General features: G+C 44.3%; 1 protein-coding gene across 3 annotated transcripts in view; it reads right to left on the bottom strand.

Annotated features, from left to right (window-relative positions):
- TMC7 (transmembrane channel like 7) overlaps positions 1-27,212 on the bottom strand; it is a 55,897-nt gene that overhangs the window by 14,650 nt on the left and 14,035 nt on the right. For all 3 annotated transcript variants that reach the window (XM_040458930.1, XM_040458931.1, XM_040458929.1), the window contains exons 2-11: positions 24,530-24,773; positions 21,598-21,746; positions 19,296-19,463; positions 17,424-17,506; positions 11,517-11,662; positions 7,746-7,893; positions 5,820-5,993; positions 3,775-3,932; positions 1,164-1,281; positions 634-731 (exon numbers count right to left, since the gene is read on the bottom strand). In XM_040458930.1, coding sequence (XP_040314864.1) covers positions 634-731; positions 1,164-1,281; positions 3,775-3,932; positions 5,820-5,993; positions 7,746-7,893; positions 11,517-11,662; positions 17,424-17,506; positions 19,296-19,463; positions 21,598-21,746; positions 24,530-24,773 — 1,486 coding nt within the window. The remainder of the gene's footprint in view (positions 1-633; positions 732-1,163; positions 1,282-3,774; positions 3,933-5,819; positions 5,994-7,745; positions 7,894-11,516; positions 11,663-17,423; positions 17,507-19,295; positions 19,464-21,597; positions 21,747-24,529; positions 24,774-27,212) is intronic.

Below are 27,212 nucleotides of genomic sequence, written 5' to 3'. Positions count from 1 at the left end.
GCTCATGAGTTCACGACTCACATCGGGCTCTGTGCTGACAGCTCAGAGCCTGGAGCCTGCTTTGGATTCTGTGTCTCCCTCTCTCTCTGCCCCTCCCCTGCTCATGCTCTCTTTCTCTCTCTCAAATAAACATTAAGAAAAAATTTTTTTAAATTTTTTAAAATAATGGCGATCATGTGTTGATAGTATTTTCTTCAGTGCTCAGTACTTATCTCTGCGTTTTCTCATGTGATCCTCACGACGGTGCAGTCAAGTGGCTAATGCTACCATACCCATTTCGCAGGCGGGAAAAGAGGCACAGAGCTTAAATAATTTGCCCAAGGTCACATGACCAGCAAGTGGCAGTCCTGGGGGATGAACCCAGGTCTCCCCTGACAGTGGCTGTGCTAATGGCTGGAAGCCACCTCCACGGAAGCCCCATGGAAAGCAGCACCATTTCTGTTTATGCTGCCTTTCAAGGGGGCACCTAATGGACCATGAGGTCAATGGCCCAGAGCAAGTTAAAAGTCACCAGATGGTTGTTGGTGATTTCTGTCAGCACTCTGTGAAGCAGCTGTGGTGGGAGCCTCCAGCGAGGACTCGGGAGGGGGTCGGAGGGGTAGAGGAAATAAGAGGGGTATCCCTCACGCTTACTTTCTAGGAAAATCCACAAAAAGCGTCACGGCCAAGATGATGATGAGGTCGAAGATCATCAGCTTGTACATTTCCTGTCCAACTTGGGTCTCCCAGCACTGGAACCAAAGAGATCAAGAGAAAATGAGGCCCTTGGGGCTCCTGGCTGGCTCGGTTGGTAGGGCATGCACTCTGGATCTCGGGGTTGTGGGTTCAAGCTGCATACTGGGTGGAGTGGTTACTTAAAAATAAAATCGTAAAAAAAAAAAGAGAGAGAGAGAGTGCCAGGTTCTCAGATTCCTTCCAGAGCCCTTTTTGCCCACAGATCCTGCTACCTCTGGAGGCCACCAGCAGATGCTCCTCTGAGCTCCAGCACAGACTTTGGTTTTCAAGCCTATAGAAGTGTCTCCTGTGTCGGACTGTGCCATACAGCAGGAAAGTGGGCCAATCTGGGATTCAAACCCAGAGGTTTGAGGGCTGTTCTCTTAACCTTGAGCCTGTCACCCCAGGATGACCCACCCTGTAGGACACCCGCATCCCTGCAGCCTCACCGGGTAGAGTTTCTGGTTGTAGCCACAGAGCTCACAGGAGTAGTTATCACAGGATGTAATCTTGGAGCCCAGGGTGAATACCAGCACACAGATGGTGGCCAGGCGCATGAACACACACCTGCAGGGAAAAGAGGGAGGGGAGGGTACAGGACGAGGAGGCCTCAGGGCAGGCCGGCTCCTTGGAACTGAAGCTACGAGTGGAAAAGCTTCAAAGCAAATCTAGAAATATTAGAGAGTTTCTGTTTGGGATTATGAGAACGTTCTGGAAAAGGATAGTAGTGCTGGTAGCAACACTGGGAATGTACTTAATGCCACTGAATTGTACACTTAAAAATATCTAAAATGGGAAATTTCATGCTGTGTATGTAATTTGCTACAATTTTTTAAATGGCGGGGGGGGGGGTGGAGATCAAAAAGCTGGGAATTCCTGCATCCATGATGATGCGGCCACACTACAGAACATTACACATTCCTGAAGGGAACTAATTGTGTCTTCTAAGTAGAAGCTTTGAGAGATGTCTGGTATATTGGGGAGTGGAAAAAGCATGTTACAGAGTGTCACTTAGATAGGATCCTATTACTGGAAGAATACAAAACAGGCAGATGGACAATGGCAACCATGCAGATGAGAGCTGCCTGGGGGAAGCAGGATTCAAGACAGGAGGGCAGGGGCGCCTGGGTGGCTCAACTGGTTCAGCGTCCGACTCTTGAATTTGGCTCGGGTCATGATCTCAAGGTTTATGAGTTCAAGCCCCATGTCAAGTTCTGCGCTGACAGTGTGGAGCCTGCTTGGGATTCTCTGTCTCCCTCTCTCTCTGCATGCATCTCTCTGCACCTCTCATGCATTCTTTCTCTCACAAATAAACAAAGACAGGAGGACAGAGTGGGCCAATCTTTTTTAAAGATGCTTTTCTATTGTTTGCTTGTAAAAAAAATAGAAATATGAAAAAGTTAGGAGGGGGGAGCAAAGCACTCTTCTGGATACATAGCCTGCCACCTGACGTTGTGTCCCTCCTGGCAGAATGTGAGTACCCAGCACCACTGGGGATGGGCCCACCACTAAAAACGGAATCTAATGAAAAGTCAGATTTGACACAGTTCAGAGCAACTGTAGGCAACAGGAGGATACAATACACCACGAAGAAACAATGAACTAAATCCACACTAGGCGATGTTCTACGGGACAAATGCCCAGTGTCCACCCAAATCAATGGCATAAAGAAGGGGAAGGGGAATTCTTAAAAGAATAAAGGGGGCTTAAGAGACATAACAACCAAACGTAGCATGTGGATCCTGTTTGGATCCTGGTTTGAACAAAACAATCCTAGAAAGCCATTTGCAACTTCATCAGGTAACTGGCTTGATTTTATTAGGTATGATGATAGTATGTTAAGGAAGAAAAAAAAAAGGTGAAATAAGATTTGGGCAGAATAATCCAGCAAAAGTTGGGGAGCGGGACAGGTGAAACAAGATTAGCCAAATGTTGGTAATGATTGAAACTAAGTGATGGGCATATGGGGGGTTCATTATACCTTTTGTTCTGTAAAAGTTTTGGGGGCGCCTGGGTGGCTCAGGCGGTTGGGCATCCGACTTCAGCCCAGGTCATGATCTCACAGTTTGTGAGTTCGAGCCCCGCGTCGGTCTCAGTGCTAACAGCTCAGAGTCTGGAGCCTGCTTGGGATTCTCTGTCTCCCCCTCTCTCTCTGCCCCTCCCCTGCTTATGCTCTGTCTCTCTCTCAAAAATGAATAAACATTAAAAAAAAAAAAAAAAAGATTTGTTTTTAAGAAGCAAATGCCCTCTGAGGTATGAAATGCTCTATTTCACACTGTCCCCACCTGGTTCTCTTCAGCTCATTTGTGTTAGCTCCCCAGGCCCTGCTTTACAGCTGTCCTTTCTTTCTTTTTTCTAGGAAACTGAACATTTATTAAGAATGAAGAGAGACATTACAACAAGTTATAAGAAGTCAGCTGAAACACATCTGGTCAGTGACTTAGCCACATTTTCTTGGTACTCACTATACCAGTAGATGCCTCAGGCAGGTTCGTGCAATAAACCCCTGTGACTCTCCTCCCCTCTCCTCCCAAGGCCCTTACACCGGATAGTGAGGTGACAGTGTGAGGGAATTCATGCCTCCGGGAGCCAGCCACCTTTAGGAAGTCCAGGATGAGTACCTTGTTGGGTGGGAACACTCTTAAGAGCTTTCCTACCCAAACTCCCAGTTGTCCAGTAGGACTGAGCCCCAGCTGCCAACAGCTCCAATAAGATACATTTTACCCCTTCTCTCTCTCTCTCTCATTCCCTCACTCCCCTGCTGGTAAACACTTGTCATTTCTAACATCTTCCGAGCAACACCGCCTCCCAGGGCCCCCACCTCATGCCCTCGGCTGCTGATATGCTAACACATGTACAAAAAATATAGTACCACTGAGTACATGCTTAAGTCAAAGAGATTTCACTGCATGGGCACACTCCGATTCATTCACAGGGGCTGTCTGAAGGCTGTAGAGGCCTCTTGGCTCAGCAGGAAAAGGTGCCACAATTGATCAGCAATGTCTGCCATGAGCAAGAAAGCAGGCAAGTGGTGATCTGCTTGGCATGTCTAGGCATTACCTAAGGATTGTCAGCCGGATCTCAAAGCCTGGGGAATAATCCTCATAGTGGATGATTTTGGCAAAGATCATTGGGGTGATAAAATTGGCCAGCGTGATCACAATAGAAGGCAGGTACAATATCAAAAGGTTCTCTCCAAAAACCATCTTGTCAATTTCCTGTGAAGATAACAAAGGGAAGTTTGCACCCAGATGAATCGACCTTGAAAGTACTTAACTCTGACGTAGTCAAGTCATTATGCTGAACACCTTATATGCTATATGTCAATTATATTTCAATAAAACTGCAAGAAACAAACAAAAAAGTGCTCAAGTATACATATTTAGAAAACAAACAGAAGAAAACATATATGTCATTCAACATGGCCCATAAACATAAGCCATTTCCTTCCTCAGGTGTTCAAATAGAGGAACTATGCTCTAGCACCTCAGGAAGAAAAATTAGCTCTATTGGATTAAGGTCAAGTATTGAAAGAAATCCATGGATGGGGTGCCTGGGTGGCTCAGTCAGTTAAGCATCTGACTCTTGATTTTGGCTCAGGTCACGATCTCATGGTTGTGAGATCGAGCCTCAAGTCGTGCTCTATGCTGAGTGCAGAGCCTGCTTGGGATTCTCTCTCTCCCTCTCTCTCTCTCTGCTCCTCCCCTGCTCATGGTATATCTCTCTCTCCCCCACAAAATAAATAAATAAACATTAAAAAAAAAGGAAAGAAAAAATCCATGGAATCTGTATTAATGGGCAATTTAAAGTATTATTAAGGCCATAGTAGAAATTGATTTGGACTAGCAAGTCCCTCCTTTCAGAGTAATAGACTAATTGGTCACATATGTGGCTATCTGGGATAAAACTATGTTTCCTGGCCTCCCTTATAGCTAGGTACAGCCATCAGGGATGTGACTGGAAGTTTTAAGTACAAGCACTAGGTCTTGCCCTTGAAGGAAAGGGTGCGCCTTCCCCGACCCCTTCCCATTGGTTAGAACGTGAATGTGCTCCACTGTCTCGTACCACATAGAAGAGAACGCATCCTAAGAATGGCAGGGTCACAACAGGAATGAACCTGGGACCCCGATGATTGATTTCATGAAGTAGAGCCACCAGACGAACTTGGCTTTTTAATTTTTTTTTTTTAATTTTTTTTCAACGTTTTTTATTTATTTTGGGACAGAGAGAGACAGAGCATGAACGGGGGAGGGGTAGAGAGAGAGGGAGACACAGAATCGGAAACAGGCTCCAGGCTCCGAGCCATCAGCCCAGAGCCTGACGCGGGGCTTGAACTCACGGACCGCGAGAGCGTGACCTGGCTGAAGTCGGACGCTTAACCGACTGTGCCACCCAGGTGCCCCCGAACTTGGCTTTTTTAAACCACTGCTATTAAACTTTTTTAAATGTTTTATTTATTTTTGAGAGAGAGAGACAGAGTACACGTGGGGGAGAGGCAGAGAGAGAAGGAGACACAGAATCCGAACGAAGCAGGCTCCAGGCTCTGAGCTGTGAGCACAGAGCCCAATGCGGGGCTCGAACTCACAGAGCGCGACATCATGATCTGAGCCAAAGTCGGACGCTTAACCGACTGAGTCATCCAGGCGTCCCTAAAACAACTGCTATTTTAGGTAAAGTGGGGCCCCAGCTAGTAAGTAGTGGAGTTGGCGATTAAATCTAGGCAGGCAAGCCTGAATTTTGAATCCTGTGGATTCCAGGAGGAATTCCAAACACTCTTTTTGGATGCTTTTGTATTTTTATTAAAAGTGGAAATTGTGGGCTCCTGGGCGGCTCAGTCAGTTTAGTGTCCAACTTTTGATCTCGGCTCAGGTCTTGATTTCAGGGTTGTGAGTTCAAGCGCCACAATGGGCTCCCCACTGGGAGTGAAGCCTACTTTTAAAACAATACATAAATAAATAAAACAAAATCAAAGTGGAAATTGGTCACCTCTGATTTTCCAGTTCTCTGTCATATCAGCCAAATTTATATCCACTTCAGACAATGCACTTGGCCTACAAAATGTCCAGCCAAAGCAAAAGTTAAACTGACTTTCACAGAGTACTCACTTTTTTCATGTGCTCTTGTGAGAATATCGTTGCTCTATAAATTGCATAAAAGCATGCAGCTAAAACAGCCAGAACAATGCAGTTCAAAAACAGTCTCAAAGAGTAAATCCGTATTGTTTCTTCCGAGGTCCTCTCTGCTATCTTCTGCCGTATTCTTTCTTCCTCCAGATCTGCCTGAGGGCCAAAGAAAACTCATCTGTGAGCACTAGGTGAAGCGATATTCAGGGGTTGAACATGTGATTCACCGTCGTGCCCTATCCAGCCATCTATAAGACCTTCCTTAAGCATTCATCTCCCCCCAGGTATCCTCCCAGACCAAGCTCAACTAGTCTTCGTGTCTACTAAAGACCTAAGTCAAGGTAGAGCCTCCTATTTAAGGCAACAGTTAGACTCCACAATAAATGTGAAAACGGAAGCATAACCTATTCGTGACATTACTTACATGCAGTATGTGCCATTCCTTTAAATTTTTTTTAATGTTTTATTTATTTTTTGAAAGACAGAGAGAGAGGGAGAGGGAGGGAGGGAGGGAGCGTGAGCGGGGGAGGGGCAGAAAGAGAGGAGGGCAAAGGATCCAAGGCAGGCTCTGTGCTGACAGACTGACAGCAACAAGCCTGATGTGGGGCTGAACTCATGAACTGCAAGATCACGACCTGAGCCGAAGTTGGACGCTTACTTGACTGAGCCAGCCAGGTACCCTGTGCCGTTTCTTTAAACAGATAATACATTTTGGGGCGCCTGGGTGGCGCAGTCGGTTAAGCGTCCGACTTCAGCCAGGTCACGATCTCGCGGTCCGTGAGTTCGAGCCCCGCGTCAGGCTCTGGGCTGATGGCTCAGAGCCTGGAGCCTGTTTCCGATTCTGTGTCTCCCTCTCTCTCTGCCCCTCCCCCGTTCATGCTCTGTCTCTCTCTGTCCCAAAAATAAATAAACGTTGAAAAAAAAAAATTTAAACAGATAATACATTTAATTTGATTCCTTCCATCTTACTTTATTATGGTTTTTAAGAAAATTTTTTTTTTCAACGTTTATTTATTTTTGGGACAGAGAGACATAGCATGAACGGGGGAGGGGCAGAGAGAGAGGGAGACACAGAATCGGAAACAGGCTCCAGGCTCTGAGCTATCAGCCCAGAGCCCGACGCGGGGCTCGAACTCACGGACCGCGAGATCGTGACCTGGCTGAAGTCGGACGCTTAACCGACTGCGCCACCCAGGCGCCCCTATTATGGTTTTGATATAATTGTCCCCTCCTCTTTTTTTTTGGTAGGTTTGGTCAAGATACTATTTGTTCCTCTTTCTCCCCTTATGAATCTTGAAATTCGTTTGTACTTTTTTGTATTCTCCACTCCACCTTATCGTTGTGGCCTCCCCCCTTAGTTGCTTCTCCTGGTATAAGTGATGCATGACAGATTCTCAACAGGTGAAAAATAACAGCATGAGGTGGTGGGGAAGGAGGGAAGATACTCTCCCCTCCCACCCACCATCATGTCCCCACATCTCCTCCAATCCCCAGTCCATCAGCTCCATGCGTAGGGTAAGGGGATCTCTGTGGAAAGCTCTTTTTTTTTTTTTTTTAAGTTTATTTATTAATTTTGAGACAGAGCACAAGTGGGGAAGGGGCAGAGAGACAGAGAGAGAGACAGAGAGAATCCCAAGCAGGCTCTGCACTACCAATGCAGAGTCCGATGTGGGGCTTGAACTCACACACTATGAAATCATGACCTGAGCGGAAGTCGAACACTTACCCGACTGAACCACCCAGGGGCACCCTCCGTGGAAAGCTCTTGAAACCAACACTGGGGAAACCTGCTGAGTACTGAAGACAGCCTGGCCCCGACCCAGCTGCTCTGCAAGCTACAACCCCCGCTCTCCAAGGCGCGACTTTGCTGGCAAGGAACCCGCCCAGGGAAAAGCCAGCAGCACTCACCCGGAGCTCATACCGCAGGCTGCTGTGCTTCAGGTCCGCCATGCTACGGTTGGTGATGCAGAAGTCCCAGCCAGCAAAGATCTTGTTGCAGTAACTCTGAAAGTGCTCCTCGCTCCGGATCAGGTTGATTTTGAACCCTTCCACTGACCTGAGCCCAAGACATGATTCCCCTTCTTTGAAGAACAGCATACAGGCCCACCGATTGCCTTTGTTTACAATTTAAAAAAAAATGCATGGCTGCATTTTCCACTCATTTTGACATGGACACGTTCTGGACCATTCTAAATATGAGTGGCAGTTAAACAGGTAGCTTGTTGACAATTATGTCATCTGCCCAGTGGCTTTTCTCACAGCTGGAATAAATCTAAACTCTTTAACACAGCCTCGAGATCCTGCACTGTGCCATCCTACCTCCCATACGGCCATTCTGCTGTAACTACCATGGCTTTGTTTCCTTTCTATAAACACACAAATTTCTCCGGCCCCAGGGCCTTTGTACTTACAGGACCCTCTACCCACTCTTGGGACAGTTCTTCCCCTGCCTCTTCCCAAGGCTGCTCCTTTTGCATCCTTCAGGTTTCAGCTCAAATATCCCTTGCAAAGATTCCTCACTGCCCCATCTAAAGTTGTGACCCCCACTTCAAATTAGTCTATTTTCTTCAAGGCAATGAACCTAATCTGCAATCATCTTGCAGCCCCTTAACCTGACTCAATTAAAAAAAATTTTAATGTTTACTTATTTTTTGAGAGAGACAGCATGAGCAGGGGAGGGGCAGAGAGAGAGGGAGACAGAATCTGAAGCGGGCTCTGTGCTGAGAGCAGAGAGCCCAATCTGGAGCTTGAACTCACAAACCACGAGATCATGACCTGAGCCAAAGTCGGACGCTTAACTGACTGAGCCACACAGGCACCCCAACCTGACTAAATTTTAAATTCCTTGAGGGCAAGTACCCTGGCTATCTGGCCATTTTTATATCTGGAATGCCTGGACCATAATATGACCAAATATAATTGATGGATAAATCAATGTATAAATGACTTAAATGGTAAAATAGCCAAATATTTAGTGAGCACCTATTTAGGTCAGATGCCACCTGGTGGCACATTTCACAATTTTAATTCATTCAAATGCCTTCCTGGAAAAAATACACCCCAGCCTTTGATGATACGAAAACATCGAATGCCACAGACTGTGTAGAGGCAACAGGATATTTTTAGGATTTGCTAGTGAGTTGTAAAGACAGCTGAAGTATAAGGAAATTACAGTTATCAGTCATTCTGCCAAAAGGTCACAGCAAAAATTGTATATCAGAACCACCTGGGGTGCTCTTCCAAAATGCAGACGCCCAGGAGGCCTCACACTCTGAGATTCCTAATTCAGGAGATCCCACGTGGGGTCCAGAAATACGTTATTTTAGCAAGCTCCATGGGGATTCTGAGGTCCTATCCCAGTTGAAACCCTATGATTTAGACCAAAACTACATTTTACAGATGAGAAAGCAGAGATACAGAGATGGGAAAAATTATTTCCCTAGATCCAGAGAGTGAGGGCAAGAACTGGGGCTAATTTGACGGTGACAACGATGGTAATTTTAATTCAATAAATGTCTGGAAGGTGCCAGTACTAAGTCCTTTACCTGCCTTGTTTCAGTTAATCTTCCATTTCACAGGGGAAGAAAATGAGGCTCACAGAGGTGAAGGGGTGTTTGAACCTTGGTCTCTGGACCCCGAAGTCCAGGCTCTTTGCTGTTAATAGCACTTCCTCCTCCTGGGATAGACTTTCCCCATGACATCACACCCAGGCCTCCCTCCAGTCTTCCTCAGGAAGCAATCAGAGCCCTGAGGTGAGGAGCTTGGGCAAGGTCTGAAGGTGGAGTCACTATTCGGCTAATAAAGCTTAAATCTTCTCCAGGACTCCTTCCAAGGTCCTGGGAGAGCCTCCAGCAATGTGTTCATATGGCCCTGTTGTGTTTATTTTTTCAGACTTTACACAAGACCTTTTTGTATTCTTCATCTTAAAGAGGGCCCCTCCAAACTGTCTAAACCGCAGGCCCATAAAACTTGGATCTGTTCCTGCCATAATCATAGAGTAGCAAAGCCAGACCCCAATCAACTAACATTTCTCTACCATGCATCTCTCTGCTCTCAAAACGAGCCACTGCTTTTTTGCATCAGTATGCTGCCCATTTGAGTGGGCGATGGACACACAGCACTTAATTTTCATCTCATAGATGCCAACACAGGATATGAGTGCCCAGCTAGTCTCTGGGGCTTTTTCTGTGGTGATAAATCCTAGTCTCTGTGGAGGGCAACTCAGTCCTCAACATCCTGGTCCCTTCTATGCCTGTGATAAGGAGCTTCAGAGCCCCATGGCTTATAGCACCTATGCTCTCATGTAGACAGTGAAGCGGGTAAGAGAGGTGCCCACCCATAACCTTGCCTGCCGACCAACATCGTTGGGGCAGAGCGAGCAAGCTGTCCATTAAAAACTTGCGGTTCTGGGGCGCCTGGGTGGCTCGGTCGGTTAAGCGTCTGACTTCGGCTCAGGTCATGATCTCACGGTCCGTGGGTTCGAGCCCCACGTCGGGCTCTGTGCTGACAGCTCAGAGCCTGGAGCCTGTTTCAGATTCTGTGTCTCCCTCTCTCTGTGACCCTCCCCCATTCATGCTCTGTCTCTCTCTGTCTCAAAAATAAATAAACGTTAAAAAAAAAAATTAAAAAAAAAAAAACTTGCGGTTCTCCTATAGTATTATATTAGTGCTAGAAAACAGCTGCCAGCCAGGGACATCTCCCAGCCTCCCCCACAGTTATCTTTGGTCTATAACTAATGGAATGTGAACGATGTGCATCACTTCCAGGCCTAGCCTATAAACACCTCCCATGTGATACTCCTCCACGTTTGTTTTCCCTTCCTGCCTTTTTAGCCAATGCTGAAAATGGCTGAAGTTTGGCAAACTTGAATCCCAGAATGACTGAGAAGGAGTCTACCACAGTAACCTGTGTCTCTATTCAGAACTTCATGTAAGAAAGATATACAACTCCTATTGTTTGGCTGTTGGTACTTTTTAGGACAGTCGTTTGTTAGTAATTAAAGTAATTAATATTCCTTGCTATTCATGTCTTGGGAATTGGCATCTCCCACTGAACCATTGGTCTACCATGGAAAATGAGACGTTCTCCTATGACCTTGACCTGCTGACCTTAGTTGAAGGGTCGGGTTTGGATACCTGAATGAAGCAGAATCAATGAGTCTCTTCAAAAGGATTTCTGAACCTGTGACTGAGAGTCTATGTAAGGAAGCTGCCACCAGGAGAATCAGAGAGGAAGGAGCCCTTGCTTTTGGTTGTTTAGAAGACATACCTATATCTTTACCTCCTATAATTTGGAGCTTCCTCCCTACCTTGGTTCGCTGAGCCACTCAGTTCCCCTTTACCGCAGTTAATCAGAGTAGGGTCTCTAACACTTGCAACCCAGTAGAGACCTGATTAGCATCCACACCAGATCCAAGGTAAGGTTACATTATGGTGCTGGCCAATGTGTGTAATTATGACTGACTGAAGCACCCCAGGCTTCTGCTCCAGCTCCCAAATTTTGCTTCCATTTCCTCCAGGCCTCCCCAGCCTGCAAAAGACTCATGGACCTTTCTTCCCAAATCCTACTCCTGGCCTCTGCTCATCCTTTGGGCAATGGCTCCAAGAGTCCACAGACCTCCAATAAACCCCAGCCATCAAAGGTAATGCAAAAAGAACACAATGAAGAGATAAATTTTACCTTTTCACTATCCAAAGAAGACTCAGGGCCAGGTAGGCAATCGTGCTTAACAAATAAGCCAGGGGCAGATCATAGGTGAAGTTCTGAAATTTCACCCCATCAATGGTGTAATGTCCATAAAAGAGGCAGGTCTCCTCCAAAAAACCCTGAAACAAAACCAAGGGCATGAGGTCAGACTGGTGAATTCACTTCAGGGAACAGGAGACCAGTCTCTGCCTCAAGAAACTCACATTCCAGTGTCATTGTTCATCCCTGAATTCCCAGACACCAGAACAATGCCAGAATCATAAGGCATGTTTGGTTAGTGTTTGGGGAACAAAGCACGGATAAAACCCAAGCATTAAAAATACAGAGATGTATGATCCAAGAATGAAATTAAGAAAACAATTCCATGTGCAAAAAGAATAACATACTTAGGTATAGATTTAAAACATGAAGTGTAAATCGCACAGTCTTTTTTTTTTTTTTAATGTTTATTTTTGAGAGAGAGAGAGAGAGAGAAAGCAGAACATGAGTGTGGGAGGGACGGAGAGAGACAGACACAGAATCCAAAGCAGGCTCCAGGCTCTGAGCTGTCAGCACAGAGCCCAACATGGGGCTCCAACCCATGAGTCGTGAGATCATGACCTGAGCCAAAGTTGGACGCTTAACTGACTGAGGCACTCAGGCACCCCCCTCCTTTTCTTTCCTTCTTTCTTTCCTTCTTTCTCTTTCTTTCTTTCTTTCTTTCTTACATTCTTAACACTATCAAACATTGTTAAGAAAAATTAAACATCTAAATAAGTGGAAAACATCCCATGTTCATGGATCAGGAGAATAATGGCAATCTCCAAAGTGATCTACAGATTCAGCACATCTGTATCAGAATCCCTGGTGGCTTCTTTGCAGTAATTTACCAGCTAATCCTAAAATTCACATTGAATTGTAAGGGGCCCAGAATAGCCAAAACAATCTTGAAAAAGAATAATAAAGTTGGAAGACTCACACATCCCAATTTCACTTACTATAAAACAACACTCATCAATACATTGTGGTAGTAATATAAAAATAGACATAGATGAATGGAATAGAATTGAGGCAAATACATCTATGATGATTTTTTTTCTTTTCTTTTTTTTTTTTTTTAATTTTTTTTTCAACGTTTATTTATTTTTGGGACAGAGAGAGACAGAGGATGAACGGGGGAGGGGCAGAGAGAGAGGGAGACACAGAATCGGAAACGGGCTCCAGGCTCCGAGCCATCAGCCCAGAGCCCGACGCGGGGCTCGAACTCCCGGACCGCGAGATCGTGACCTGGCTGAAGTCGGACGCTTAACCGACTGCGCCACCCAGGCGCCCCTGAATTGATTTTTGATAAAGGGAAAGAATGGTTTTTTCAAGAATGGTACTAAGACAGCTGGGTAGCAGATGCAAAAGAAAGAAAAGAAAAAGAAGTTGAACCCCTGCATTACCCTATATATAAAAATTAACTTATGGATCAAAAACTTAAATGCAAGAGCCCAAACTAGAAAACTCTTACAGGAAAATAGAGGACTAAAGTCTCCATGACCTTGAATTTGTCCACGAATTCTTAAGTATGACACCAAAAGCACAAGCAATAAAAGAAAAAATAAATTGGACTTCATCAAAATTAAAAACTTTTATGCTTCAAAGGATACTATCAAGAAAGTGAAAACACAATCCAGAGAATAAAAGCAAATACTTGTAAACCATGTGTCTGATAAGGACCTTATATCTAGAATATATAAAGAATCCCTGGGGATCCTGGCTGGTTAGGTGATAAAGCATGAGACTCTTGATCTCAGGGTTGTGAGTTCGAGTTCCACGTTAGGTGTAGAGATTGCTTAAAAAGAAAATCTTAAAAGAAAAAAAAAGAACTCTTATAGCTCAACAATAAAAAGACAGAATCCAATTAAAAATGGAAGGAGGATCCAAATACACATTTATTCAAAGAAGATACACAATGGTCAATAAGCACATGAAAAGATGCTCAACACCATTAGTCATTAGGGAAATGCAAATCAAAATCACAAAGAGGTTCCACTTTCACACAAACTGGGGTGGCTATAATCAAAAAGTCAGTAAATAGCAAGTGTTGATAAGAATGTGGAGACATCAGAATCCTCAAACATTACAGGTGAGAATGGAAAATGGTGCAGCTGCTTTGGAAAAGTCTGGCAGTTCCTCAACAAGTTAAACACAGGGTTACCATTTGACCCAGTGATTTCACTCCTAGGTATAGGTGTGGAATCGCTAGTTGTAAACAATCCAACTGTCCACTGTGAATGGATAAACAAAATGTGGTGTATCTACACAATGGAATCTTATTAATGGAATCTACACAACTGGAATCTTGTTCCAATGGAACAAGACTGAGAAATGGCACAACATGGGTGAACCTTTAAAAACCCTCTAAATGAAAGAAGCCAGAGACAAAAAAAAACCACAAAAAACAAAAAACAACCACCTATTGTATGATTCCATGTATATGAAATGTCAGGAATGAGCATTTTGTACACAAAGGTAGATTAATGGTTGCTCAGGGCTGGTTAGGATTGGTAGGTGATACTTGAAGGGCACAACATTTCTTTTTGAGGTGATGAAAGTGTTCTAAGATTGGCAATGATGGCACAGAAAAAAACCATGGAATTGTGCACTTTAAATGGACTATATGATACATGAACTATATCTCAATAAAGCTCTCACCAAAACCAAACAAGACCAAAACCAAACCAAACCAAACCAAAACAAAACAAAACAAAAACCCCAAAGGCGCCCTATGTGAAAATATAGCGTAGAAAAGCCCCCAGACTACTCAGGGTGGGAATAACCAAACACCTCACTCTTCTCCTCTGACAGCAGGAAAACTGTAGGAGAGTGGAAAGGGAATATATACAGAAAGCAGGAATAGTATACAAGGTACATAGATGTTCAGTATAGTATCATTTATAAAGGAGGAATATGGAAGCAATAGAAGGCTGTCTGGACCATGAAAAACCCGTATTATAAAATATGAAGTAAGACCATATAAAGTAAGGTTAGGAGTAAAGTCAAAAAAGCTGTGAACCAGAAGGTCACGAGAAAGGTCAAGAAGGCTATGAACCAGTGTTAAAGGTTAGGTGGCCTCTGGGGAGAGGTACTTTCACTTTTTACTCTATAAATTTTGTATTTTTTATGATAACCATATATTGTTATATTGAGTATTTAAATACATGTTTACATGTATTTATTTATTTTGAGAGCGAGTGAAGGGCAGAGAGAGAGAATCCCAAGCAGGTTCTGCTTCTAGTCTGATACAGGGCTTGAACTCACGAACCACGAGATCATGGCTTCCTTTAAGTCAATTTTTATTAGAAATAAAAACATAGAAACAGAAGATTCTATCTTTAATTCTTCTGAAGGCTGGGTACACAGGCTACAAAAACTTGCCCAACTACACGAAACCTGTTTTCATTGGCCCAGGTCGGTATCAGGGCTGTCTGTCATCAGTATCTCCCCTTCAAAATAATGTAACATTAGGGCGCCTGGGTGGCGCAGTCGGTTAAGCGTCCGACTTCAGCCAGGTCACGATCTCGCGGTCCGTGAGTTCGAGCCCCGCGTCAGGCTCTGGGCTGATGGCTTGGAGCCTGGAGCCTGTTTCCGATTCTGTGTCTCCCTCTCTCTCTGCCCCTCCCCCATTCATGCTCTGTCTCTCTCTGTCCCAAAAATAAATAAAAAACGTTGAAAAAAAAATTTAAAAAAAAAAAATAATGTAACATTATAGGGCCAAGATCCAGTGGGCCTGGAAAAAGATTTATCTGATGTGGTCATGAGCTCAACTGTTTTCAGCAAAGACAAGCCATTGTTTAACCTCTCTGGCCATCTCTCCTTTTATCATGGTATGCTAAACATTTATGATCAAGTGCATCTAAGGCTCCTATAATTTCTCCTATAAGGAAAAGGTTATGGTGTGTGGAGATCTATAAAAAGAAACTTTTCTTGTGGAATGTAATTTACAGAAAGGGGCCTAACAGCAGTTCTGGGAATTTGGTCCCACTTTGCTATCATTAGCGACCTTGAGTTACTCACTGAATTTCTTTCCCCCTTGCATATTTTATACAGCTTCTGTTTCTTCTTTTGCATAGTGGACATTTTAACACGTGTCTGATAATTCCTCTCAATTGCTGTGAGAAAAACATAAGCTCAGAGATGTAAAAACCACTTTTTCGAAATCAAATGCAATGGACAAATTCAAAGCTTTGCACATTCGGTAAAGCAGAAGTAACTTTCAGGGGCACCTGGGTGGCTTAGTTGGTTAAGTGTCTGACTCTTGATCAGACCTGAGTCTTGATCTCAGGGTCGTGATTTCAAGCCCTGGGCTGGGTTCCATGCTGGGCATGGAGTCTATTTAAAAAATAAAATAAAAATAAATAAATAAAATGAAGACTAGTAACTTTCAGAAAGACTTTTTATATATTTGTATTTTTTATTTTTTTTAAATGTTTATTTATTTTTGAGATAATGCGAGAGGCAGAGTGCACACGGCAGAGGGTAGAGAGAGAGGGAAACACAGAATCCGAAGCAGGCTCCAGGCTCTGAGCTGGCAGCACAGAGCCCGACGCAGGGCTCGAACTCACAAACCGTGAGATCATGACCTGAGCCGAAGTCGGACGCTTAACCGACTGAGCCACCCAGGGGCCCCTATATGTTTGTATTTTTTAAGCATCTAAAGGAGTGGTTCTTTTTTTTTTTTTAAGTAGGCTCCATGCCCCACATGGGGCTAGAACTCACAACCGTGAGATCAAGAGTCACAGGCTCTATTTTGAACCAGCCAGGCACCCCTCTAAAGGAGTGGTTCCTAACCAGAGGCAATTTTGTCCCCCAGGAAACATCTGGCAATGTCCGGAGACATTTTTGATTGTCACAACTGTGGCTGCTACGGGCGTCCAGTAGGTAGAGGCCAGGGACACCGCTGTACTTCCTACAGTGCACAGGACGGCCCCCACAACAAAGAAGTATGGCTCTCAAATATCAGTCGTGCTGAGGCTGAGAAAAACTGGTCTAGAAGGCAGAGATGGCCATTTTCCATAGCTGCAATCTCATTTCCTGGAAAAAGTGGGATAAACAAATGGAAGCGCACAAAAAAATCATTTTTTTTTTTTTTTAGAAGAAAGAAGATAAAAACCCTTTGGAACTACTATAGCAAGGAGGAGATTAGTTCCACTTTAGAGCAGGGGGTTAACCTGGGATTAATCAACTCCGGATTTCAGGGAATGTGTATGGATGTGTACAAACGTGTGTGTGACTCAGGTCTTTGTGTGTAATTTCTGGGAGGAAGAGTCCAGGCTTTCATCCGGGTGGCTGAAGACCCCAAAATGTAAGGTATTACAATGTCTGAGAAATTAAATAAATTCTCTTTGGGTTTATTTTCACTGAAACTTCTTTCTGTGGGAGAGCTCAGTATTCTGCTATAGGTCAATACAAAGGTGGCAGGGACTAAGGAAAGGCCAAAGGCTGAAACTGACAAAGCCCATTTCCTGTATAATCTAGCAGCAGGTGGGTGAACATTATCCTTGCCGATGGTGGTCAACTCTTGTGTTTGGCTCACCACAGATACTCAGGAAACTGATCTTTAAGTTAACCTATTTTTTGGGACACCTCGGGGGGTCAGTCAGTTACGTGTCTGACTTCGGCTCAGGTCATGATCTCACGGTTCGTGGGTTTGAGCCTCACACTGGGCTCTGTGCCGACAGCTCAGAGCCTGGACCCTGCTTCCGATTCTGTGTCTCCTTCTCTCTCTGCTTCCCCCCCTGCACATACTCTGTCTCTGTCTCTCTCTCAAAAATAAATAAACATTTTTAAAAATTTTAAATTAACCTATTTGCAGTATATCGAGGGTCCAAATACAGAATTATGTGAAATACTTACAGTGCCAGAGAGCAAGTCTATGATATAACTATAAAAGTAAATGAGTCCAGAACTACTTATTGGATACACTGTGCATTGAACATCTGTGAAAAAACAAAAACAAGAACGTCAGTGGAAATAGTTTCACAGTCTCTACAATTTGTCTATCATAATTTGTGTACATATGCATGCATATGTATATATATTTAGACATGTCACATATAATTATGTGTGGATGTGTTTATGAACTTGTGGTTTTCTGTCTGCAGTCCAAACCTCAATACACCAAGTACAGCAGCATTTTCCCCTCTCGCTATTCTTCCTACACATCTGTGGATGTGTGTCTTTTTCTGTACATGTTTCTGTACATGTATGTGGGTCTACTTATAGCATGTGTTTTGTTTATATTGGTATTTTGTGCTTTGGGGTTCATGTTTGCACGTGTTTTGGAATATGTGATTGATGTATTGTTATTCCATTGTAAGCACATCCAATTTTAAAAGATCTTTCCAGGTGTGTAAATAAACATGCAGCTTCATAAAAACAACCTATATTTACATATGTACAAATGATCAAGAGATTATCTGAATACTAATTTTAGTGAAACTACCTTATCCTTGAACAGCTAATTCACTTTTTCTGTATCAGTTACCTTTGCTATGTAACAAATAACTTCAAAGCCTCAGTTACTAAACATACTAAATATATATTTTCTCATTCATGGAGCTACAGTTTGAGCTCATGTAGCTGATTTAGGCTGAGCTAGGACGGACTCCAGTCTTCCAGTTGGGCTCAAGTCTACACCATATCACTTCATTCTGGGGCCCAGGCTGAGGCAATGGGCCCTCCCCAGGACTCTTCTCATAGACACGTCAACCACATAAACCATTTCAAGCTAATATTCCTCTGGACAAAACAAGTCACATGGCCAACTGGAATACCAACAGGGCAGAAAGTATTCTCTGCCACAGTGGGATGCCCTACAAAGTCACAATTACAGGGGAGTGACAAATTGAGGAAAATAACCCAATCTCTGAACCTCTGAACCCTGAATCTCTGAACCCTTCTCTGAACCTCAGTTCCCCTTTGTTAAAAGAAGAAAGTTAGGGGCGCCTGGGTGGCGCAGTCGGTTAAGCGTCCGACTTCAGCCAGGTCACGATCTCGCAGTCCGTGAGTTCGAGCCCCGCGTCAGGCTCTGGGCTGATGGCTCAGAGCCTGAAGCCTGTTTCCGATTCTGTGTCTCCCTCTCTCTCTGCCCCTCCCCCGTTCATGCTCTGACTCTCTCTGTCCCAAAAATAAATAAAGGTTGAAAAAAAAATTTTTTTAAAAAGAAGAAAGTTAATGGTCAGTTAAGCATCTGACTCTTGATCTCAGCTCAGGTCTGGAACTCATGGTGGGGACTTAAAGCCCTGCATTGGGCTCCACAATGGGTGTGAATGCTACTAAAAAAAAAAAAATTGTTGCACCAGTTCCTCCAAGGCTAATTTCCAGTTCTCCCATTTTATAATTCTAACATAAGTTGGCACTGACTCAGCTCACCCTACTTCTGGCCCCTAGCACAGAGCTAGGAATCAAGAAGGGAATCGATAAATGTCTGTGGATGACAGAAACCCTCCACATTAGAATAAATAGAATGCCCAAAAGATGTGACTTCCTGTTGAGCATTCAGTAAAGAAATACATGTCCGGCACTTGCTATAATATCTGGCACATAACTGGTGGGAACTGAGTGTCACCATTATCAGAGATAAAAGTCTCGAAATAAAGTTATTGGAGTAGGTTATATCATGCTTGCTAAATATTCCACTTTCCTAGCCCACAGTGCTCCTCCCAAGTGGTAGATACGCACACAGTGACAAGAACATTCTCACAGCAAACCATGCCTCAGACTCACCCGTGTCTTTGGACGGAATGAGCACAAAGGTGCTGTTGGTGATGTTGTATTTGGTGAGCAAGACGGGGAGCAAAACCAGCAAAAAGATAATCAGAAAGATCACCAAGTTCAGCAACACCAGAAACCGCAAGAAGGAGAAATAGGACTGAATCCCAGTGCCAAACTTCCCTGGAAAAAAGAAATCCAGACATCACCAACCAGGAGCATCGACCCACACCTACTACCCGCGATACATCCAATCAGCCAGAAAGCTGAGGGACTTGGTGGGGGAGGGAGGAAGAAACATTTTGTGTATCTGCTGTTGGCTTTAAGGCTCTCCTTCTTTCACTTGTAAATCTACACTCCATCTTGAATTAGCTATTTGACAATGGTGTGTGGTAGGACTCAGTATCTTTTCTTATATGAATATCTAATTGACTCAGCACCACTTACTAAAAAGGCTACCCTTTCCCCCGTGAATTGCAATAGGTGCTTTTGTAACTGACCATGACTGTATGAACCCATTTCTGAATTCTCACAAGCCCCTTTCTGAATGAAAACCTCCAGAAAGGCCATCACTAAACCAGAAAGGAAGCTGGGCATGGAAGCTTGACTGCCAGGATCAAATCCTTCAAATCCTGGGGCTGCCTCATCCTAGCTGAGTGAACCTGGCCAAGTATTTTAACCCATCAGAGCCATGCGAATGATAAATACCTATATGAAAAGTTCTTGTGAGGATTAACTAAGCTAGTTATGAGTGAAATCTTTAACACAACACCTACTGGATAATAAAGGCTCAACTGGGGTCAGCTTTTATTATTTTGCTCCAAACATGATGTGCTTAGATCGCAAAAAAAGTACGGCTAAATGGTTAAGTTTGTTTGTTTTTAATGTCTATTTATTTTTGAAGGGGGGAGGAGGGGAAAAGAGAGAGAGAGCAGGGGAGGGGCAGAGAGGGAGGGAGACACAGAATTTCCATCAGCACAGAGCCAGCCCGATGTGGGTCTTGAACACACGAACCATGAGATAATGACCTGAGCTGCAGTCAGATGCTTAACCGACTGAGCCACCCAGGCACCCCCCAGATGGTTAAGTTTTAAGTGAGCCTATGAAGTCCCTTGTGATTGTGTTTATATTCTCCCAATAGAACAATTTTAAAAAGCATTTTATTGAATAAATTACCAAGAGTATTTTATAGGTCTTAAAATAGTAATATTGACCGCATTTCTTCCATTCATCCTGCCACATTCACTACAAACTTTACAAAATTCCCACTTTAGCAGATTTGAGGAGTTGTTTGTAAATTGTTTTTGCTTTATGGCTACGTAACCCTAAGAGGTATTTTCTCCCTGGCCCTGCTATGTCACCCAAATGTTGAAATGTTTCTTCCTAATCTTATATTGTGGCACAACTTGCAATTTTTTGTATACTTGCTATGGAATGAATTGTGTCTCCTCCCTCCCTGAAATTCATATGCTGAATCCCTAAGCCCTAATCTGATGGTATTTCGAGGTGGAGTCTTTGGGAGGTGTTTGGGTTTAGATGAAGTTATAAGAGTGGGGCCCCATGATGGGATTGGTGACGCTACGAGAAGAGGCATCATAACTGAAGCTCTCTCACCACCCCCCTCTCTCCTCTTTTCCCAAGAGCACACAAAGATGAGGTCATGTAAAGACACAGCGAGAAGGCAGCCTGGTCTTGAACTTCCAGTCTCCAGACTATAAAAAAATAAATTTCTGTCGTTGAGGCCACCCTGTCTATAGTATCTGATTAGAGCAACCAGAGCTGACTGTTGGAATCCTGCAGCCCAATTCCCCCCAATATGGGGAAGGACGGATCCTTGGTATTTTCAGGGCCACGGGCACCTTTGACAGTCCAGTGAAGCCTAATGAACCCTATTTCAGAATAATATTTTAAACGCCCCAAATACAAATAGACCTATGGTTATAATATTAAAAACCGGTTATAATATGAAAAACCAAACGTGTGCTACAATAATATAGGAGCATCTTCATTAGCACATTAAATAACAAGACCTAGTGGCAGATCCTGCAGGTTAACTGCTACAATTTCAAAGTAGTGATGAGTATAAATGGTGTTCCAAGACAATTACAGCCGGAAGGGATAGGAAAATATCTGATTTTCCTGCTGACAAAGACACAGTTCTGCTAATCCTAACTGGGGCTGTTACTCCCATTCATCATGGAAAGAAGTGCTAAATTTCATCTAGAGGTTAGAGAAAACGAAGCTGTACTTTCCGCCGGGCACGGGAGACTCCTGCCAAGGAGCGCGGAGCCCGTGCGCAGAGTGTGGGGCATGGTACCTTCTATGCTGCGAATGTCGTCCCGCCACAGCTCCAGGTGGGTCGTCATCTCGCGAGCCTTCCCTATGAACCTCTTCCAAGACTTGCTGCTATACCGTTTCCACTGGTCCCATTCAGATAAATACTTCATCTGGGTCTCCTGAATGTTCCTGCGTTAAAAAACAGTCATGACAGGGGTGCCTGGGTGGCTCAGTCAGTTAAGCGTCCGATTCTTCATTTCGGCTCAGGTCATGATCCCACAGTTCGTGGGATTGAGCACTGCCTGAGGTTCAGCGCTGAAGGCATGGAGCCTGCTTGGGATTCCCTCCCTCCCTCTGTCTCTCTGCCCCTCCCCATGTGCCTACTCGCTCTCTCTCTCAAAATAAATAAATAAATAAAAGTCATGACAATGATCATGACAAGGTCATCAAGCCTCAGCATCAAATAAAATCCCAGCCAACAGGATGTGGAAAACCTGGAGCCCTCCCTCATACACTGCTGGTGGAAGTGTAAAATGCTGCAGCCGCTAAGGAAAACAGTCTGGATAGTCCTCAAAATGTTAAACACAGAATTCTGATATGACCCAGCAATTCTACCCCCAGGTAGATACCCCCAAAAAGAACTGACAACAGGGTCTCAAACAAAAACTTGTACATAAATTTTCATAGCAGCACTATTCACAAGAACTGAAAGGCGGAAACAACCCAATGCCCACCAATGGATGAATGGACAAACAAAATGAGGCACATCCATACAATGAAATATCATTCAACCATAAAAAGGAATGGCATATTGGGGCACCAGGGTGGCTCGGTTGGTTAAGCATCTGACTCTTGGTTTCAGCACAGGTCATGACCTTTTGGTTCTTGAGTTTGAGCCCTACGTCTGGCTCTGCACTGACTGTGGGGCCTGCTTAGGATTCTCTCTCTCTCTCTCTCTCTCTCTCTCTCTCTCTCTCTCTCTCTCTGATTCTCTCCCCCCCCCTGTATCTCTGCCCCTCCCCTGCTTATGCTCTATCTCTCCCTCTCTCAAAATAAATAAACATTAAAAAAATTTTTTTAAAAGGGGGGGTGCCTAGGTGGCTCAATCAGCTTAGCATCTGCCTCTTGATTTCAGATCAGGTCATGATCTCACAGTTCATGAGATTAAGCCCTGCATGACAGTGCAGAATCCACTTGGGATTCTCTTTCTCTCCCTCTTTCTCTGCCCCTCTCCTAGGCTCATGAGCACACATGCACACTCTCCCTCTCTCTCTCAAGATAAATAAGTAAACTTACAAAAAAAAAAAAAAAAAAAAGGAAAAACAAATAATCCAGTGAAGAAATGGGCAGGAAACATGAATAGACACTTCTCTAAAGAAGACCTCCAGATGGCCAACAGGCACATGAAAAGATGCTCAACATCGCTCCTCATCAGGGAAATACAAATCAAAACCACACTCAGATATCACCTCACGCCAGTCAGAGTGGCTAAAATCAACAAATCAGGAGACTATAGATGCTGGAGAGGATGGGGAGAAACGGGAACCCTCTTGTACTGTTGGTGGGAATGCAAACTGGTGCAGCCGCTCTGGAAAACAGTGTGGAGGTTCCTCAAAAAATTAAAAATAGACCTACCCTATGACCCAGGAATAGCACTGCTAGGAATTTACCCAAGGGATACAGGAGTGCTGATGCATAGGGGCACTTGTACCCCAATGTTTACAGCAGCCCTGTCAACAACAGCCAAATTATGGAAAGAGCCTAAATGTCCATCAACTGACAAATGGAATAAGAAATTGTGGTTTATATACACAATGGAATACTATGTGGCAATGAGAAAGAATGAAATATGGCCCTTTGTAGCAACGTGGATGGAACTGGAGAGTGTCATGTTAAGTGAAATAAGTCATACAAAGACAGATACCATATGTTTTCACTCTTATGTGGATCCTGAGAAACTTAACAGAAGTCTATGGGGGAGGGGAAGAAGAAAAAAAAAAGGTAGAGAGGGAGAGAGCCAAAGCGTAAGAGACTCTTAAAAACTGAGAACAAACTGAGGGTTGATGGGGTGTGGGAGGGAGGGGAGGGTGGGTGATGGGTATTGAAGAGGGCATCTTTTGGGATGAGCACTGGGTGTTGTATGGAAACCAATTTGACAATAAATTTCATACATTAAAAAAATAAAATAAAATAAAATATTCAAATCAGAAAAAAATAAATAAATAAAGCCACTCCTTGTTAAGGGCAAAAAAAAAGGGAACTGCATACTGATATACACCACCACTTGGATGAACTTTGAAAACATGATGCTAAGTGAAAGAAGCCAGGTACAAAAGGTCACATGTTGTAAGATTCCATTTATATGAAATGTCCAGAATGGCAAATCTAAAGACAAAGAGTAGATTAGTAGCTGAGGGGAGGGGAAAAAGAGAGGAGTAACTACAGACGATGAGGCTTTGGGGGTTTGCAGAGCTACAAGACGGAGGGAGCCTTGGTCCCTGAATGACTACAAAGATCCCCCTTGATCTGAACCCAGGACTTTTATGTGAACAAGAAATAAACTTCTAGAGGCACCTGGGTGACTCAGCTGGTTGAGTGTCTGACTTCAGCTCAGCAGCTCAGGTCACGATCTCACCATTTGTGAGTTCCAGCCCTGCATGTGGCTCTGTGCTGTCAGTACAGAGCCTGTTTTGATCCTCTGTTCTCTGCACCCCTCCCCGACCTGCTTCTTGTGTTCTCTCTCTCTCTCTCTCTCTCTCTCTCAAAAATAAATAAAACATTAAAAAAAAAAAAAAGAAATTTCTAATATGTTGAGTTATTACATGTTCGGGTAACTTTGTCACTGCAGTGTGGATTACCTTAAGTAATACATTTCTAATTACATGAACTCTTCAGGAAATGCATTCCATGCATACAACACACCCATGCCTAAAACATACATCAAATGCCTTCCAGATGGCTACTGAACAAACCTTAGCCTCCGCTTCTCAGAGATGTTCAGTGCATACTTCCGAATCGATTGGCTATTGAGGTTTTCAGTGATTCCTCCCTCCAACTGGGAGCTGTAAGAGTCTGTCGGCTTTAGCAAAGTGCCACTTTGCTTCTCTCGGGTAGGAATGGTCGTCCTCTTGCGTGCAATGGACCGATAGCTTGGCAATTCTTGAAGGAAATTCACAGGTGGAGAGGAAAAGCAACTGGAGTCCAACGAGAGGTTCTCTGAGCAAGAAAAAAGAGAATCATCAGTGACCCCACTGAGCCTGGGAGCCAAAAACACAAAACTTGCATAGGAGAACTTGAGTCTCAGAGGCCATACCCAAACCTGGCAGATGGTCACTAGCCTGTGCCACAGACAAAAACATTTGTATCTTTCTTTTTAATGTATTCAAAAAAAATTTTTTTTAACATTTATTTATTTTTGAGAGACAGAGTGAGACAGAGCATGAGTGGGGGAGGGGCAGAGAGACAGGGAGACACAGAATCTGAAGCAGGCTCCAGACTCCGAGCTGTCAGCACAGAGCCCGACGTGGAACCCGAACTCACAGGCTGTGAGATCATGACCTGAGCTGAAGTCGGACGCCCAACTGACTGAACCACCCAGGCGCCCCTAAAACATTTGTATCTAAATTATTCTGTTTACCAGGACGGTGCTCGGGATGACGACATCATCCACAAATGGGTTCACTTTCAGCAGATGTGTGTGCAAATATGCGTTAGGTTACATGATATCTGAGTTCTAGTGTTTGGCTGCAGCCACCAGCTAAATGTGTGACCTGAGACAGTTATGTGAACTCTTCCACATTTGTCAAATGGGGCTGGTACCATATGCCCCAACTCTCTTCACATAGTGTAGGCTATAATGATGTATAGGACAAAACTTTGAAAAGCATAAAGCACTATGCAAATGCACGATGATAACATCAATAGCAACAACAATAATAATCGCATTTACAGAGCATTTCCTGTGCACCAGGCACTGTGTGGAGAGTTTCACATGCACTCATGGATCTGGGTCGGCCTTGTGATCTGCTCGGACCAACAGGATGCAGCAGAAGCGATGCTGTGCCCCTTCCTAAGCCTCGCTGGCTTCTGCTGCTCTCTGGCTCCCAGCTGCTGCCTTGTGAACAAGCCCAATGCTAACCCACTGGAGGATGAGACCATTGCAGCAGAGGATGATCAACCCAGCTGAGATTCGCCACACCCCGCTGTCACCCAGCTGGCCACAGCTGCTCACTCAGACTGAGGGAGGTACTGTTGCCATTCCCATTTTACAGATGAAAAAATAAAGCTGATGGGTTCCCCAACCCCATGCCCAGGCCCCTCAAAGCCCTACCTGGTTGGATTCCCATCTGTGTCTCCAGTTCCTCAGGCTCTCTGCCCTCCGACCACACATTTCTTAGGATCTTTCAGACACTAAGATGGGCCCTGCTCCCTCCTCCTCAGAACCTTTGCATATGCTGTTCCCTCTGCCTGGAATGAACTTGCCACATCTATTTATCCCATTAGCTCCCACTCAAATGTCACTTACTCAGGGAAACGCCCCTGCCCCATTGCACTATTACAGGTGCCATTCCCCCCTACACATACACTAAGTCCTTTACAGTACTTATCACAATAAGTAAATAAGTAGAGTATTTGTAAATAAATTTATTTGTGTGACTGTGTGAGCACATGTTTCCCTTCCAGTGGACTAGAAGTTCTCGGAAGGCTGGGGCGGTGATGATGTCTTCACCAATGCACCCTGGAACCTAGCACTGTCCCTGACTCAGAGAGGAATTCAATAAAGACTCATTAGGTGGATGGATGGCTGGGTGGATGGATGACATTCCTAATTTGCCCATGCTTAGCCTAATGAGTGGGGGCGCTGGAAACAGAATGAGGTCTGCCTGACTCAAAAATCTATTATTTGCTCTACCACACCAGGCTACAGCTGGAGGCCAAATTTTGCTGTGCCTTGTGCAGCGGTCTAAGAAAGGAGGGCCTTCTGCGGAAGGTGAGGGTGCCCCTTCAAGATGGGTTTATGCCTGATCCAATTTTAGTTGTGGGAAAACCACCTTGAGTGGAGACAGGAAACAGGGAGAGGAAATAGGAAACAGCCATAATTACCTAAGCAGCAATTACCCCTACAGGTAGTGAAACTTCTAAGGCTTCATGGATTAAGCCTGGATTTGAATCTTAGCTCTGTCGAATATTAGTGTGTGTGTCTTTGGGAAAGTTACTTAACCTCTCTGAACTTCACTCTCCTCATCTCAAATACTCATTCATTCACCAAATGTGGCTACCATGGGTCAGATCTAGAGCTAGGAACACTGCGGTGAACAAAGCAAACGCCCTACTCACATGGCACTTATATTCTGGGGTGGGGACAGGGGAAGATTAGACAGTAAGTAGGTGATAAATACACCAGGAGGTGAAAAATGCAAAAACAAAACCAGAGGGGGGTAAGGAGACAGGTGACATGTGGAAGGAAGGCACTGTTTCTGATAAGGTAGGTACGGTATGATCTTGGTACTAAAGTAGCATTTAAGCCAAGGTTGAATAGAGGACCTGATCCCTGTGTATATTTGGGGAAGGGAATCCAAGGGGAGGGAAACAGCAAACGCAAAGGCCCCAAGGCTGGGGTGTGTGCGGCATGCTTGAGGAAGGGCACAGAGGTCT

Source organism: Herpailurus yagouaroundi, unplaced genomic scaffold, assembly GCF_014898765.1.
Source record: "Herpailurus yagouaroundi ecotype Mexico unplaced genomic scaffold, PumYag 222, whole genome shotgun sequence".
Classification (NCBI taxonomy): domain Eukaryota; kingdom Metazoa; phylum Chordata; class Mammalia; order Carnivora; family Felidae; genus Herpailurus; species Herpailurus yagouaroundi.
This window is presented reverse-complemented; position numbering and strand designations above follow the sequence as displayed.